The following is a 16,975-nucleotide window of genomic DNA, read 5'->3' as shown; positions in this document are numbered from 1 at the left end:
CTCTCTCTTTCTCTCTCTCCCTCTCTGCTTGCAAATAAAATTTTTTAAAAAAATTAAATTAACGAGGGCTGGAGAGAGGGCTTAGCGGTTAAGCGCTTGCCTGTGAAGCCTAAGAACCCCAGTTCGAGGCCCATTCTCTATTTATCTGCCTCTTTGTCACTCTCAAATAAATACATAAAACTAAAACAAAAATAAATAAATGATAAACAATTTAGTCTCTCAGTTCTACTGACCACATTTCACATTAGCTACAGATAACTAATATTAGGCAGTGCAGGTCCAATTTTCCACCCTTATGAAAAGCTCCACTGCACAGTACCAGTGTCATTATCGTTGAGCCCGTCAGTGGCACGCTTGAAGGAAGAAGGTGTCCTTTTATAATATCACCTCACTTACTTATTTCCATGTCCCCTCTCCCCAGGAGCTTTGCTTAATTTTTCAAGAATAAATGCTGTTGTGGTTTGATCATAAAAATGTCCCCCATAAGTTTACGTTTGAGCACGGGGCACCGTTTGGGAGGTCGAGTCTTTCTGGAGGAAGTAGGTCACTGGGAACAGGCCGCGAGGTTTGATAGCCTGGCTCCACGTCCCGCTTCTTAACTGCAATGTGACGCTGGCTTCCTGCTCCTGCCGCCAGTCCTACCCACCATGAAACTTAACCTCAAAACAGTAAGCCAAAAGTAAACCCTTTCCTTCCATGACTTACTTCTACAGGTAGTTGTTAACAGCACTGAGAAAGTAACTGATACAAACGCAGGATAAACATCCACAGTCACATTAAACCCACTAGTTCTGAAGGTGTTTAGCTAGCTCAAAATTAACCATTCTGGGAAGTCAGTCTGGATTTCTCACTGTCAATAATTAAAACGAAGTAAGGCCTGGAGAGATGGCTTAGCAGCTAAGGTACTTGCATGCGAAGCCTAAGGACTCATGTTTGACTCTCCAGGTCCCATGTAAGCCAGACATACAGTGATGCAAGCACGCAAGGTCAGATATGCACACAAGGGGGCTCACATGTCTGGAGTTTGGTTGCAATGGCTAGGGTCCCTGAAATGAATCCTTCCCTGCCCCCTCCACACACACACACATAAAAAAGGACAGTCTGTTGGGCTGCAGTCAACAAAGAGAGAGAGAGAGAGAAGCAGCTATAGATGTAGCTCAGTCAGTAGAATACTTGCCTAGCAGTCATGAAGCCCTAGGTTCAATTCTCAGCACAATACAAACTAGTCATAATAAGCTAGAGAGATGGCTCAGTGGTTAAGGATGCTTGCTTGCAAGGCCTAATGGCCAACGTTCGATTCCTCAGCACCCACGGAAAGCCAGATGGACAAAGTGGAGCATGTGCTTAGACAGACAAGGCTGCTCGCATGTGTGAGGTACCTGTCAGGCTTCAATGCACCTGACACATCACTTCATGGGCCCTCACCTGGTGTGTAGAGGCTGCCCGACATGAGCGCTCCAAAGGGGAGGTTGAAATCAACCGTGACAGCATCCAAAAGTGTAAAGTACTTGTTCAAGGGCTAATAAGCTTAGACAGTAGCCAAAGGGAAGGTTATTCTGACAATTGAGTTCCAAATGATGTCAGGAGCAAAAGAAAACCCAATTAGTTGCTAGAATGACCTGGGTTGCTTTGGGTCTATGGAATCAACTGGCCGTGTTTGTAGAGACCCAATTCTCTCATTCCCTCCGAGGCTCATGGCCGGCGCAGAGCACGTACTATGTACAATGCTAACTGTGTTTGGCAGCTTTCAACAGCAGCTCCGATCAATTTCTCATCAGCAACTCAACCCTTGTCCTCTCCCAAACAGCTCGGCAGTGACAAACACAGGAAGGAGGGGGCCTTGCACGCTGACAGGCCCCACCACGGGTGGCAATGCCAGGACTTGGCAGCCTGAACAATAAATCTCTATGTGGTCTGGGGAGAAAGGCTGCCCTGTACCTGCTCTGTGGCGCTAGGCTCCCGCCACAGCCCCTGCGAGGCACGCAGGAAAGACGAGATGGAAACAGGCCTCCTGCCCTCTCTCCTCTTCCACGCCACTGAGAAAGGCAGCTTCAGGGCCTGTCTGTTGGTGGGTGGTTCTTGGTTCGCGGGGCTGGGGCTTAGGACACAGACGGTTAGGCTTGATCCCCTGAGCAAGGGACTGAGGAGACGACTCACTGTCAGTTCATCTTGCTGTCTGGATTTGTGCCGGAACCTGGGCGTTCTGGTTCTCAACAGCCAATAATTGAAACAAAAGATAATATTTATTTTCATCAGGGTATTTTAGATAGGGATATACATATCAGCACAAGGGACCTTGGGGAACTTCTGTTTGGTCTCAGCTTCTGTACAGGACCTATCTTCTACTTAATCAGCTACTGGGATATTCATAATGAACAAATAACTTCAATTCCATCTACCTCCTCCTTGCTAAAGGTAATGATCTGATATTAGCTATATGTGTGTGTGTGTATATATATATATATGTATATATACACTATATATATATGCGCTATATATATGTACATATTTATATATATATAGTTTATATATATAGTTTCCCCACCAATCTATTTCCTACCTCCCCTGACTCCACCCTGAGCCAGGGCCCATTATTACTTTGGTTTTCTTTTCATAGTATTCTATGATAGATACATATTCCTTAAAAGATTTTTTAACATTTAATTATGTATAAGCTTAAAAAAGATTTCATGCCACCCATTTTGATGCATTTACTTCATATTGCATTACCAAGATTCCTTAGCACTTTGCATGTGACTGTGGCCCATTTGTTCAGGCCGAGTATAATTTGCCATTGTGTGAATTCACCCAGTTTATTCATCTGTCCTCCCCTTGGTGGGCAGCTGGGCCCCTTCCAGGCTTGTAGTATCATGAGCATGGTGACACACAGTTGCATCCTGTTGGACCTGAGTTCTTGTTGAGCATACATACCCAGGAGTAGATTTGCTGGGCTGCAGTAAGTATGAATATTCAACTTCAAGAGATAAGAGGACGAGACCAATGTCTTTGCCTTTGGCTACATCTTCCTAGAGACTGTTGGATGGCTGGTTCCTCTCCCTAGCCTCCTCAAGTTTGTTTCTTCAGGTTTCGCCTATCAGCTCTTACCAAAATGTTTAAATCAAGTTCTTAGCTTAGCCCCTGAGCAGAGCTCAGATGAATCTTCTGATTTAGAAAAGAAGGATCCTTGTTGAGCACACAGATAACAGGAAGGATAGAGAAGCTGACCGAAGACCCACCCTCATCTAAACTCTGGGACATGCTAGCCCAATGGCAAGGAACTATCTAGAAGCCGTTTCACACTTGGTAAATAAGAGAGAGGAGAAGGAACTAGAGTAGAGCTGAAACTAGTGTCCCCGTCCAACATGACTTGCTTGGTTTGTCATTCCCCCGCAGACTACTCACAGCCACTGCACACTCACTCACTTTTAAACAAAGAGCAAAACCTAAAGGGGGAAACGAGAGCAAAGGGGTCCAAGCAGGACATCATCACTTCCCTAGATGCTAGCAGGATGTTCACTGTGTGACACACGCAGCGATGGATACATAGGGTCCTATTCTGACTCAAGGGCTTCCTAGTTCGCTCATTTCCAAGGCAGGATCATGTGTGAAGTACCCAAGGCGTGGCAGCACTGAAGAGAAGCTGGTCAAATCGTAAGACGTTCCGTGTAGAGTTCGCAGAAGCCATAACCCAAGAGGACCAGGTACAGAAGCTGTCCTGCGGTGGGAGTGAACAATTCTAACCAAAAGTAAGGAACTGAAGAAAAGTCCTTAAAGAGCAATGATAGCAGTGGGTTCAAAGTCTGAGTCAAGTAATCAAGAGGAAAGAAAACAAATCATATGTATCTAAGACAATTAGGATGTCAATTTCTGACTCAAATCCTCTTGACCTCATTTTCTCCTACTTCTCAAATGTCTTAATTCTATTTTCAGCCTCTGGTCATGCTCCAGCACCAAAAAGGAGCATGGGTCACTGTTCAACATTATCTCCACATCATCATTATTATTATTATTATTATTATTATTATTATTATTACACAAACACTGACGAAGTCAGTCTCTACCAGGTGCCTGGGCCTATGCTGAGATCTTGTGGATCAACAAGATGGGCTTAGCCTTGGCTCTCTCCTCGTACCCTGTCCTCAAAAGAAGACAGAAGCTTAAACAAAGAGAATAGACTTAGCCTGAGCATCAGTCAGACTTCTTCCCCCCGCCCTTCCTCCCCTGAAACATTTTTTCAGTAAATTTTGCAGGATTAAAGAAATGACTGCCTGCTCCGTAATTATAAGAATCCTGACCAGCATCCCAGGTCACCAAGCGGCTGCTCAGAGCTAAGAGACGCTTCCTACAGAGCAACCTCCAATCTGATATTTGATAGCTGTTGGTTTCCAGAGTCAAACAAATGTCAGGAATTTTATGAAGGAAGGCAGGAAGCAAATAAGGGGGCAAGGATTGGGGTCTAGGCCTCAAGGGAGCTCAATTAGTGAGCCAGATAAAGTAAAGTGAAAGGGCATGTTCTCGGTTTCCTAGAAAGCCAGCTGGAAGAGATGGCAATCCGTAAGCCTCTGTCACTCAAAAGATTAACAGAAGAGACCTTGGGGTACCCACAGGGAATTCTGTAACAAGCCAGATGTTCCTGCTCTTTCTATGACGCCACTGCCCTCAACCAGAGCCACACTTTGGGGGCCACAAGGAGAGAGAGCTAGACTTCTGAGGCAGATTGAAATTCAAATATCACCCTTCGTCAGGGCAGACCCTGTTTCTGGTTAGCGATTCCTCTGTAGACGACTCTGACGCATGCAGGGTTCAGAATTTTCTCACGGAGTCATCTCTCCCTTTAACCCGAATGGGGTCCTTCACTGGATGAACACTCACTGCCTCTGCTGGGTGATGGCGAAAGCACACAATAGAATCCATGTGAGCTGGGGTGTCACAATCCCAGAGCCACATATCCACCAGGACGGGTTCAAACAAGGTGGTAAGCCCCCATGTTTCAGTGGCCCATGTGCAGAAGAGAACTAAACAGACCCCCCTTCTTGTTCTTAGAGACCATGTAAAAAGAGCAACCTGAATGCTCAGAGACAGTAGCCCAAAAGGGAAGCCAGGTGACCACATGCTCAAGAAAACAGCCTCCCCTCATGATTTTCTGAGCCCACACCCTGTGAATGTGAGTGTGTGTGTGCATGCGCCGCACACGCGTGACTATTCAACAGAGCGCTGCGACGTCACGTCTATCACATTAATAAACTAAAGACACTAGAAGGAAACTTGCGCAAAGTCTGTTCCCGCTAAAGTCCTGGCTCTCCCTCCAAACCTCGCTTCCTCTGCTTTTTAGGGGAAGAGAGCCATATGGCTTGAGACATTAGACATGCCCAGCAGCAAGCAAGACCCCCACCATTTGTCAGAGGGCCTCTCTCCTTTCGACCCTCCCGTGGGCGGGCATCCAGATTTCAGTCAGGGTGCTCTGGTCTGCATCTCTGTCTTGACTGTTCCTAATTATTGGAGGGAACACTGCAGCTCTCCCGCCTGACCTCAGAATTTAAGAGCTCCAAGCCCCAATATCAAACCAAGCAGCTTCGCTTAGAAGGCATCCTCATCGGCATCCATAAAAGTCCCTCCCTCCTGAGCGCTGGCTTGCCCCGGCTTTGGGAATGCCTGCTGTCGAGGATTTATGACACGCCCTGGATCTAATCTGCAGCACTTTAACTGCTGCTGTTGCACATCTGGTCATAAAAGCGAGGGCCGGCCCAACACGGGGACAAACACTTTTCTTTCCTAAGTGGCTGCAAATCTGATCTCACGGTGATAGCTGGGGCTCAGATGTGATCAGGCCGGCAGTCATTAGACTCGGCAGGCTTTTTGCAAAGCTTTCTCTCCACGCACGACAGCTACAGAGATGATTTTTCAGTTGGCAAAAGCCATGAATAAAGAAGCTGCCATCTGTAACAGGTGGTAATGGGACTAGCCATGCACGGAATGGGGCCTGAGGGTATCCAGGAAAGAAAGCACACATTGGTTGAGGAACCAGCCGCCTTTGGGCTGCTCACACTGAGGTCCTACCTTCAAGGGGACTCGTCAACGCCCAAAAGCTGAGAGACACTAACTTGACCAAAAACTGATGCTTGCCCAGAGATCTCCTCTCTTAAGTTTGGCCTAAGAAACCACTAGGTGGTTTAACAGTACTTTTTTTTTTTAAAGGTAATGAAATTCTTTATTAGACCTATAATAGGCCGGTGTGGGGAGAGCAATAATCTAGACCAGAAATGAACGCAAATGCTGTCGGTTCCAGATTTTACAATGCCCTGGACAGCCCGTCCTGTGCACAAAAATTGGCACGTTCTGTGTCGTTCAGAAACTCCAATCAGACCAAGGTTCAACAAGTAATTCAACCTTCCAAGCACCGAACCAGCCCTGGGGGAGAGACCCTTTGAACACCAAGCAACTAGCTCTTCGGCACCTCTCCACAGTCCCCCCCCGCCCCCCCGCCCCCTCCTCCAAGGCCGGGCCGCCAGGAGGGAGCATTAAAATTATCTGCTGTGGGTTTTACTAGCGGCGATCGCTTTTTAAAACAACAACATACGGACCTTGTGTGGCTCGCGGGGTAACCTAAAACTACAGGCAGAGCTGCGCCCGGTCGCCTGCCAAGGAGGCCCGCGCGCTCGGGGACGAGGCTCGGCGAGACCGAGGGCGGAAAAGTCCTATGGGAGCGGGAGCGGAGGGCGAACTTCCCTCGGATCCAAGACGCACCTCTGGGTGAGGAGTTGGGGGGGAGGGGTTGTGAGGAGGTCTTGGAGCAAAATGCCATCAGAGAAGGGAATAGGAAAGAAAACCCATCAGTGACAGATCGGCGGAGTCAATACAGAAAGAAAAAGGGTAAGGGGGGGGGCAAGGAAATTTTGTTTCAGCGATGTCTCCAAGCAGAAACAGTAGAGTGTGGTTGAGGGGGGGGACAAAGTGTGACACCTCCCTTCCCCCCTTCTCCAGCCAAGAGACCTCGGTTCCCTCCGCAGGTGGGCGCGCAGCCCGGGGCGCGGGGTGGGCTGGGGGCGCACTTACCCTGGGGCCCGTGGTGCGATGGCCTCGGGCTGGGGACAGCTGCAGCAGCAGCGCGAGCAGCAAGTGGGGCGTGAGCAGGCGGGCGCAGCGCGCGAGCAGCATGGTGCCAGCCGAGCCGGGGAGCCGGGACTCGGGAGCCGGCAGCGGGCAGGGGTCGCAGGCTGGGAGGTGACGCACGCGGTGCCCGGGGCTTCGCTCGGGGGAGGGCCCGCGGTGGGATCGGGCTCGGGGTCGGGGCGGGAGGAGTGGCGGAGACACGCTCGGGAGCCGCGCGCGCGGGCGGGCCGGCGGGCCGGGCGCTGGAGCGCGAGCGTGTGCAGTGCGCTCGGCCGCAGCAGGTTGGATGCCGGAGCTCGGGCCATGGGAATTCCCGTTATAAACACCCCCGGAGGGGCGGGGCGGGGCCCGGCGGGCCTGATTGACGGGCTCAGAAGCCTGTAGCAGTCGAGCCACCGGCAGGTGAAGGCCAATGGGAGAGGGGCGGCTCGCGATCAACTCATCGCCCCCCCCCCCGCCCACCACCACCATCACCTCTCCACCCTGAGCTGCGAGTGCCGCGGGTTTCCCTCGCAGAAGCGGACTCGTGGAGAGGGTGGACGGAACAGTAATAGTCTCTGAGCTCATCCACGCCAGGAGCCTTAATGCCTCCAAAATGCTAACCTGAAATTGAAAGAAACCTTAAGCGCATCGAATTTTTTAAGCTCAAGGCCATGAGCTGTCATGACAGCTCCGTGAAGAAAGCAGAGAAGAAAAAAGAAAAAAAAAAACACTCTTAGCTCCGTTTCTCAAATGGCAATGTTATGATACTAAAGAAAGGCCTTTCAGAAATGTTTCCCCGCTGCCAGGTGATACGCTCAGGGTGGGGTGTGACTCGCGTGAGAATTCATTTCTTTCGAAGTCACTCCCTGTGGAGGGCGGGGTGACACCTGGATTCTTCCCAGGAGAAGTCTCCAGGGGACAAAGTAAAGCAGCCTGGGCCGGGGAGGGGTGGGGGCTGTGGGGATGGTGAGGCGCACCTGCGACCCTGTTAGTCCACGTGGCAGAGGAGCAGAACCCAATCATTTTGGCTTCTCACACACCCACCCCACGTTTGAACTGGAGCCCACAATAGGATCCTCTCTGTGGCCTCGCAGCCCTGGAATAGAGAGGCTCAGAGAAGCCCTGCTCACTAGTAGGGAGAAGACCAAACACGGGCTGGAGGGAAGGAGCGATCTGTGAGTACAGAGAGGCCTCCAATGAAGGAACCATCTCTCTGGGGCCCAATCTTCCAGAGGACAGCTCAGCAAAGGGGCCATACAGCTATTGGAGAGCTCTGTTCCTGTCGATCCCAGAGAGCCCGCCTGGAAATGGTTCACAACTGTATCACAGCCGCTCAATAGCACAAGGTGTCGGGCTGCCTTTGCCGGAAAACACGCGTAATTGTCTTCGCAAGTGAAACGCAGCACTTGGTGCTTAGCTTCCACTGGTAGTCTGCCAGCGGATGGTACGCCCAGGTTTATTCGCTGACCTGAACAGTGCGTACTCGGGGGTTCTCCAGGCAGCAGTCAAGACCATCTCTAAAAGACTTGTCATCTCAGGCTGAGAATCCCTGGGCAGCCTCTGAGCTGCCCAGGCCAGGTGAAATCCTGGGTCTGCCACCTAGTGGTACAGCCTTGAACAAGACTTGTCTTAGGTCCAGGTTTCCCCTCTGTAAAATGGGGATGAAAACGAGTATGAAAAGCCCTTGGAATGGCATTTGAAGATCTCATCAGAAAGGCTTCCTCTCTCAATGGTCTTTGCCATAATCTTGTGAAACAGGGAAGACATGTCTACCTTAGATGCATGTCAGTGGGCACTCCATGAGATTGTGCCTTGCCTGGGCTCATCTGTCTCACAGACGACACAGCTGAGTTTCTAGAGTAGGTTTCTGAAGTCTTATCTACCACATCCATCACAAATGCCATCCGGTTAGATGTGCACTGCCTGTGTGATACTGGGAATTTCTTGGGACGCCTACAAGGTAACAGCTTCGCCAAGCATTGGGGGAAACAGGCAAAAGTAGCAAGGGTCAAGCCTTCCTGGAAACAGCCCTTGTGGGAATTTTCCCAGCTGCGCTTGTGACACTTGTCCAGTAGTAACCTCATGTACCCATGAGGCCTCAGTGCACACCCACCAGGGGCACAACCAGAGGAAAAGGTTGCCATCTGACACAGCAGCCTGGCAGGTTTCTTCTGACTCTGCCACCTGGCCACATGAAGCCATCGTGCTGGTCCTCTGCTGTCTGTTGTTGGAATTATTGAGAAATCTATTGGAGTCAGCAAACGGGCTCAGATGGCCCCCAGTCTCTGGCAGCACAAAGCCCCCAAGGACAACCATTGCAAGAGTCAGTTCCAAAACTCATTTCCAAGTGGTCATTGGTCCAAAAGTCTATATTATGCTGGACTTCAACCATGTAGCTTAACTTAAAATACAAGCAACTGCTTTTCCGTTACTTTGCTCAACAAGTAATTTCTTTCCCTGTGGTTGGCATGCAAGACCTGTTTTAACCGTGGCCATCATCCCAATGATGCAGTCTCTTCTCTCCACTCCTCCCAATCCCAGAGAAGCTTAGAAATCCCAGAGAACTCCGAGTCCCAAACAGCATCTCTCTGCCAGGCTCAACCTTCTGATCCAAGCAAAAAAAAAAGTGAAATTGACAAGTTCTGTCTTTCCCTGGAGGCCAAGTTTATGACCCAAAACTAACTCGAGCTACCCTGGCAACTGGTCTGTCCAGTTTCAGCCATACTCCATACCCTGTGGGACTTAAGTTTGCAAGGAGATGTTTCAGTAGAAGAAATAATACTTTATATCATGACCAAAGTCTGTGGCTTCAAATATGTAGTGCTAGTGGGGATGTCAGTGTCAAATGTATCTGTGTTTCTGTATACCTCAGAAGCCTCTTGCCCTTTGTCCTAAACAGATGAGCACTTTTCTGCTCATTTTTACAAGCACAATTTTCACTGTTAAAAAGAATCTTTGGATGTTTGCCCTGCCCTCTGCAAGGCTACCATCTAAATAAAGGCAGAGCTGACAGATGCATGGAGACCATACCTAAGAGTGAAGCCTGGATTTCAGGTGGGAATTCACAGACTGAGGCTCACTAGAGATCTCAGGGGCAAGAAAGTCACCTGAAAACAGTGAGTCTTAACGGGCGCTCTGGAACGACAGTGCTTCCGCAATGTGAATACACTTGGATTCATGTTTGTTTGGCTTGTTACTCGAGTACACTTCTGAGATCAACAGCTTGGGGATAATCAAGAAACCTGAGTTCTTGAGCTGATGACTAACTTGCTACTATAACCTTTTGATGTGGGCAAGGTCATTTATTACTAGCCCCGCTATGCAAATGAGGCTCATCCACAGAAGTTAACCTTACCAGGCTCACTCCTTAAATAGCATGACAAACAATTCAGAACCTTCTCGGTCTCTACCACAGATCCTACTATCACCCTGTCATGATACACAACTTCTACCTGGTGACCCAAGACGGCTGCTCGAGCCATGGCCATCCCCTCTCTTTGCCAGTCAACAAGAGGGACGAAGGGACACATTGCACTCTATTTCATTTTGTTGTCTAGGACTTCATCCTGAGCCCATACCTATCTGCAAAAACAAAGGACTGAAAGATGTAGTGTTCCCTGGAGATGAACACGTGTCTAGTCAAACAGGAACATGTTGCTAGCTGGGCTCCAGTATTGTGTTTAGGACAAAGCTATCCCTGCTAAAGAGAGCAGCATTCAACTGTGGTGACTGAGCATCATGTACATTTCAATGAAAATATTATTTTTAATTTATAGACACTTATTTATTTTATTTTTTGCAAGCATGGAGAAAGACGGGAGAGAGAATGGGAGCACCAGGGCCTCCAACCACTGCAAACAAACTCCAGATGGGTGCTCCACTGTGCACATGGCTTTGTGTGGGTCCTGGGGATTCAAACATGGGTCATGAAGCTTTTCAGGTAAGTGCCTTAACCACTGAGCCATCTCTCCAGCCCACGAGTGAAAATATTCTTGGCAATTGTCTATATTCTTCCATCCATAAAGCGATCTCCCTTTTCACCAGTTACTGTTCTTTGACCTGGTTTCAAAATTAAGTAAAAATGTAGTAAAAGAAGAAGTAACCATGAGGGCGTAACAGATGCTAGATATGAAGGTTACTGACTCTCATGTTTATAATGTAGATACTATTATTTTCTGTACGTTGCTAATGAAGAAAATCAAATTCTGTGGAGGGAGTCAATCACCTCCATAGACAGAAGCAAGCAGCATGATCAGACCTTGACCCTCACCCACCTAACTGTCCTAAGAGCTAAACTGCTTGCTAAGTACTCATATCCTCAGGTCCACTCTATAAGGCCAACAATATTGGTCCCATTATGCAGATAAGGAACTGAGGCTTAACCAGGGGTTAACCTTACTAAGTACAGTCCTTAAATTTTGTGTACACGTTCAAAGTTTTGGCATTTTCTTAAACTTGCCATTCCTAACAGTCAAAAGCTGGATTTGCATGCACTATTTTGTGCCTTACTAAAGGTTAACTCCCATGTCCATAGTGTGAGTTTTCCCCCCGCCCCAGCTTTTTTTTAAGATTTTATTTTTGTTTATTTATTAGAGACAGAGAGAGGGAGAATGGGCACACCAGGGCCTCCAGCCACTGCAAACGAACTCCAGATACGTGGCCACCATGTGCATGTGGCTTACGTGGAACTGGAGAATCGAACCGGGGTCCTTAGGCTTTGCAGGCATGCGCCTTAACCACGAAGCCATCTCTCCAGCCCCTCACTCACCTCTTCTATCTTTCATTGACCTGCTTGACTACCTGCAGTGTTTGTCCAGGAGTCCATGTTTCAGGCCCTTAACTACCAAGCTCGGATACTTCTGAGAAAGTTTCATTGCAGAGACTTCATGCGCTTGGGATTTACTATTACACTGCCAATTGTTACCATGTGGTCCTAACCTACTGGTACCAAGGCAAACCAGGCAACAAAACCACTGTCACTACATCCCTACTGTGTGTCAGACGCTGCACTAGGCACTGGATGCACAATGTGAACTAAAAAAGTACTTGAAAGGGTATCTTTGGCCCCTTTAACTCAGTTGGTAGAGCATGACACTCCTCAAAGGCACCTGTGAGCTGAGGATGTGGCTCAGTTGGTGGAGTGCTTACCCAGCAAGCACAAAGTCCAGGGTTCGGTCTCTAACGTCGCATAAACCAGAAGTGTCAGTGCATGCCCGTAATTCCATTGCTTAGAAAGTGGACATTGGAGGATCAAAAGTTCAAGGTCATCACTGACTACACAGTGAGGTCAAGGCAAGCCTAGTCTACATAAGACCTTATTTCAAAAACCAAACAAACAAATAAATGATACCTAACCCAGTCTGTGGGGCTGGCAACGAGTTTTCTGAGGAAGTGGTACTTCAGTTGAGACTCGCAAGCATTCTAATGAACCAAGCAGGGTAGAGGTACTCTGGCCTTAGCAAACAGCGCATGCAAAGGCACTGAGGAGGGAAAGAGCAGAACTACATCTGAGACTCGTCATATTATTCAAACCTTTTGGTTGTTGCTTTGGGTTTTTTTTGTTGTTGTTTGGTTTTTTGAGGTAGGGTCTTGCTCTAGCTCAGGCTGACCTGGACTTCCCTGTATATTCTCAGGATGGCCTCGAACTCACTGCAATCCTTCTACTGCTGCCTTCTGGGTACTGGGATTAAAGGTATGCGCCACCAAGACTGGCTTAATTAAATCTTTTTGTTTGTTTGTTTTGTTTTGTTTTAATTTTTGTTTATTTATTTATTTGAGAGCAACAGACAGAGAGCAAAAGAGGCAGAGAGAGAAAATGGGCACATCAGGGCCTCCAGCCACTGCAAATGAATTCCCGATGCATGCGCCCCCTTCTGCATCTGGTTTACGTGGGTCCTGGGGAATCAAGCCTCCAACTGGGGTCCTTAGGCTTCACAGGCAAGTGCTTAAACCCTAAGCCATCTCTCCAGCCCAAATCTTTTGTTTTGTTTTATTTTGTTTTTTGAGGTAGGGTCTCATTGTAGCCAAAACTGACCTGGAATTCACTATGTAGTCTCAGGTTGGCCTCGAACTCACAGTGATCTTCCTACTTCATCGCTAGAACTCTTTAACCATGGATAGCTCATGAAAATAGTCATCACCATTTAACATGTGGATATGATAGTCATTCTAAAATCATTTTACAAATCATTTACAGAATGCATAGAAGAATGATGTACACTGTCTATTGCTATAGAACAGAGTACTTCTAAACCTTTGCAGCTTAAAATAACAAATATATCTCACTGTTCCTATGAGTCAGGCATCTAGAAGCGGCTTAGTCGGGTGAGCGCTGGCTCCAGGTTTCTCATGGGTTTATTATGGTCAAGTCCAGCTTCAGAACAGGAAGCCTGTATAATTATAAAAGACACCATGCTTGGATTGATACTCTGCTGCTGTTGTCTCAAAATTTCCTGAGAAACAAGGAGCCTCCATTCTCATTTTGCACTGGACTCATAAATTATGCAGCCAGTTGTGATTGAGCACAACTTAGCCAAACCCACAGTCACCTAGAACCGGAGGACCCGCCTCTAAGCTCACTCACACGGTTGTCAACAGGCCTCAGCACTGCGCTGGCTGTTGGCTGGAAACTACCTTTCCTCTCTAAGTAGGTTCCACAGCAAGATGGCTGGCTGCCTGGCCAGAGCAGGTGATGGAAGAGAAAAGCCGGGGTGGGAGCCACAGGCTTCTGTAACGTGACCTCAGTAACAATGTCCCATCACTTCTGCCATGTTCTGTTGATCACACTGAACTATACAAGGGCACGAATGCCAGAGTCTTTGGGGTCATCGTAAAGCCTGACCATCTCAGACAGTGAAAAACAGTGGTTTTTGAAATGTTAATGAGGGGCTGAAGAGGTGGCTTGATTGAAAGGTGCAAGTGCTTGATTGCAAAGCCTGATGGCCTGGGTTTGAGTCTCCAGTATCCATGTAAAGCCAGATGCAAAGTGGTGCATGCATCTGGAATTCATAACAGTAGCAGGAGGCCCTGGCACACCTATATTCACAGTCATTCTCCCTCTTTCTCTTTCCATCTATCTCTCTCAAATAAATGAATAAAAATATTTTAAAAATAGGGCTGGAGAGATGACTTAGCAGTTAAGGCACTTGCCTGTAAAGCCTAAGAACACAGGTTCAATTCCCCAGGACCCACATAAGCCAGATGCTCAAGGTGATGCATGTATCTGGAGTTCATTTGCAGTGGCCACAGGCCTTAGTGCACTTGTTCTCTCCCTTTCCCTCTCTTTCTCTCTCTCCCTCAAATGTGTGTGTGTGTGTGTGTGTGTGTGTGTATGCTTTAAGGTAGGGTTTCACTCTAGTCCAGGCTGTCCTGGAACTCACTATGTAGTCTCAAGGTGATCTTGAATTCATGGCAATCCTCCTACCTCTGCCTCCCAAGTGCTGGGATTAAAGGTGTGTGCCACCATACCCAGCTAAATAAAAATATATTTTAAAAATAAAAAAGAAATGCTAACAAGAATTTAATCTATATAATAAATCCAAATTTTATTCTATATTTTCCTATTATTAAAGATAATATACCTGAAAGAAATGAGAAACTGACTAAAACCATCCATTTATCAAGTGTCATGAACTCAGAACATATTCCTCTTGTGAGATTGATTCTACAACACACCTCCACTCAGTCTAGCTTATTATGCCCTATGGCTCTCTGGTCATCCAAACACAGCATTTTCGAAAGCCTGTCTGACTCAATCTTTGTGTGTGTGTGTGTGTGTGTGTGTGTGTGTGTGTGTGTGTGTAGAGTGTTGTGGTGTGGTACGTGACATGTGGTATATTATAAATGCACATGTACACATGCATGCAGAGTCCAGAGGAGAACTTTGGGGTCTCTCCTTCAACCTGGAAATGCTGTTTGGAGACAGCTAGCCCCAGCAATTTTCCAGTTTCACCCACCCACCCCTCTGAAAACTGGGGTTAGCTGCATGCATAGCTGTGCCCAGCTTTCTGCATCAGTTTGAAGGCGTCCTCTGGCCGTCTCGGGCTCTCATGCTTATGTAGCAAGCACCCAACCACTGAACCATTTTCCCAGCCCTCAAGTTTTTTTGTTTTGTTTTGTGTCTGAAGAGAAGATAGTTGTGTTCTTTGCCCTATAATTGCAAAGTCTTTTCATTTTTCCATTTATAAACAGCTTAAAAATCTTTAATCCAATTAATATTTTCTCTTCAACATCATCTGTTTCCTCTTTGCATATGCACTTGCATATGCATTTTCCCATTTACAAATGCCTTCAAGTAAATTTTATATTAAAAAGTTAAAGAATATAGTCATGTCTTTTTTTGTTTGTTTGTTTTGTTTTTCGAGGTAGGTCTCACTGTAGCCCAGGCTGACCTGGATTCACTATGTCATCTCAGGGTGGCCTTGAATTCATGGCAATCCTCCTACCTCTGCCCCCACCCAAGTGCTGGGATTAAAGGTATGTGCCACCACACCCATCTTTTAGTCATGTCTTTTTAGCCAAATAAGAGAGTCCAGTTTTTGTTCTAAAACATTGGGTGATTGAGTGTATCTTGTTAAGTGATGAAGTGGATGCAAATAACATTTCCTCTATCCTTAAAAACATTTTTCAAAAGCCAAGCGTACATACATACTACATAGTGAATTCCAAGTCAACTTGGGCTAGAGTGAGACCCTACCTCAAAAAAACAACAAAAAAAATTAGCTGGGTATGGTGGCACACACCTTTAACCCCATCACTTGGGAGGCAGAGGCACACACACACACCAAACCCCACACCTCAAAGCTCTATTCACTGTATAGTGAATTCCAAGTCAGCTGGGCTAGAGCAAGACCCTACCTTGAAAAAACAAAATTAAAAAAAAAAAGAGCATGTTTTCTTCATTAATTATTGACTTTGAGAAAAAAAACCTCACCTTGTATTGTCATATCAGTAACTCAAAGGCTAAGCTATGCCTTTCCAGAATCAATGTCATCATTTTTTTATGCTGTACTGTCTCTTTAAATTCATCTCCTTACTTCCCTAATGGTTCCAGAAATCCCTTCCTTGGGCTGGGAAGACATCTCAGTGGGTAAAGTACTTTTCATTCAAGCATGAGAACCTGAGTTCCTAGCTCCAGTGCCTACGCAGCATGGCAGAACGGGCCAAAATCCCAGTGCCAGGGAGGCAGCAGAAGGCAAGTCCCTAGGGCTTGCTGGCTAGCTTGTCTAGCTGAACCAGCGAGCTCTAGGTTTAGCCAGAGACCCTGTCTCAAGGAATAAGATGGATATCAACTAAAGAAGATACCCAACATCAACCTCTGGCCTCCACACACACAGAGACATGTGCCACAACCAAACAAGCTTGCATACACACATGTACACATGCCACACACACACACAAAAAAAAAACTAACAGTTTCCTTTTCTTTGCAATAACAGGTAGAAAAGATATCCAGATTTCTCATCGCTGTTCAATGAAAGTTAAAAGCAGACCCTAGTCTTACCGAATATGTACTTAAAATAACATACTATTTTAGGCAATCCAGCAAGCAGACTGAAAGACAATAATATTCTAATATATTCCATTGATTGTGTTGGAGGTGGTTCCATTATTCTTGGGTTTTCTCACTGAAACATTTTCAGCATCATCAGGAATAACATGAGTAATGAGTAATTTTTTTAAATATGTATTTGTATTATTTATTGGGCTGAAGAGATGGCTTAGTGGTTAAGGCACTTGCCTATGAAGCTTAAGGACCCAGGTTTGATTCTTCATGTCTCACATAAGTCAGATACACAAGGTGATGCATGCATCTGGAGTTCATTTGCTGTGGCTAAAAGCCCTGGCATGTCTATTCTCTCTCCCTCTCTCTCTCTCTCTCTCT

The 16,975-nt window shown here is 46.9% G+C and overlaps 1 protein-coding gene across 9 annotated transcripts in view; it reads right to left on the bottom strand.

Moving 5' to 3' along the window:
• The window catches only part of Smoc1 (SPARC related modular calcium binding 1), a 168,753-nt gene extending 161,596 nt beyond the window's left edge, over positions 1-7,157 (bottom strand). For all 9 annotated transcript variants that reach the window (XM_004649297.2, XM_045154953.1, XM_045154955.1 and 6 more), the window contains exon 1: positions 7,054-7,157. In XM_004649297.2, the coding sequence (XP_004649354.1) occupies positions 7,054-7,155 (102 nt within the window). In that variant the 5' untranslated portion in view covers positions 7,156-7,157. The remainder of the gene's footprint in view (positions 1-7,053) is intronic.
• Between the last annotated feature and the right edge of the window lie 9,818 nt (positions 7,158-16,975).

The sequence above is a fragment of the Jaculus jaculus genome, chromosome 7, assembly GCF_020740685.1.
Source record: "Jaculus jaculus isolate mJacJac1 chromosome 7, mJacJac1.mat.Y.cur, whole genome shotgun sequence".
Classification (NCBI taxonomy): Eukaryota; Metazoa; Chordata; class Mammalia; order Rodentia; family Dipodidae; genus Jaculus; species Jaculus jaculus.
The sequence above is the reverse complement of the archived record's forward strand: the minus strand, read 5'-3'. Positions and strand labels throughout refer to the sequence as shown.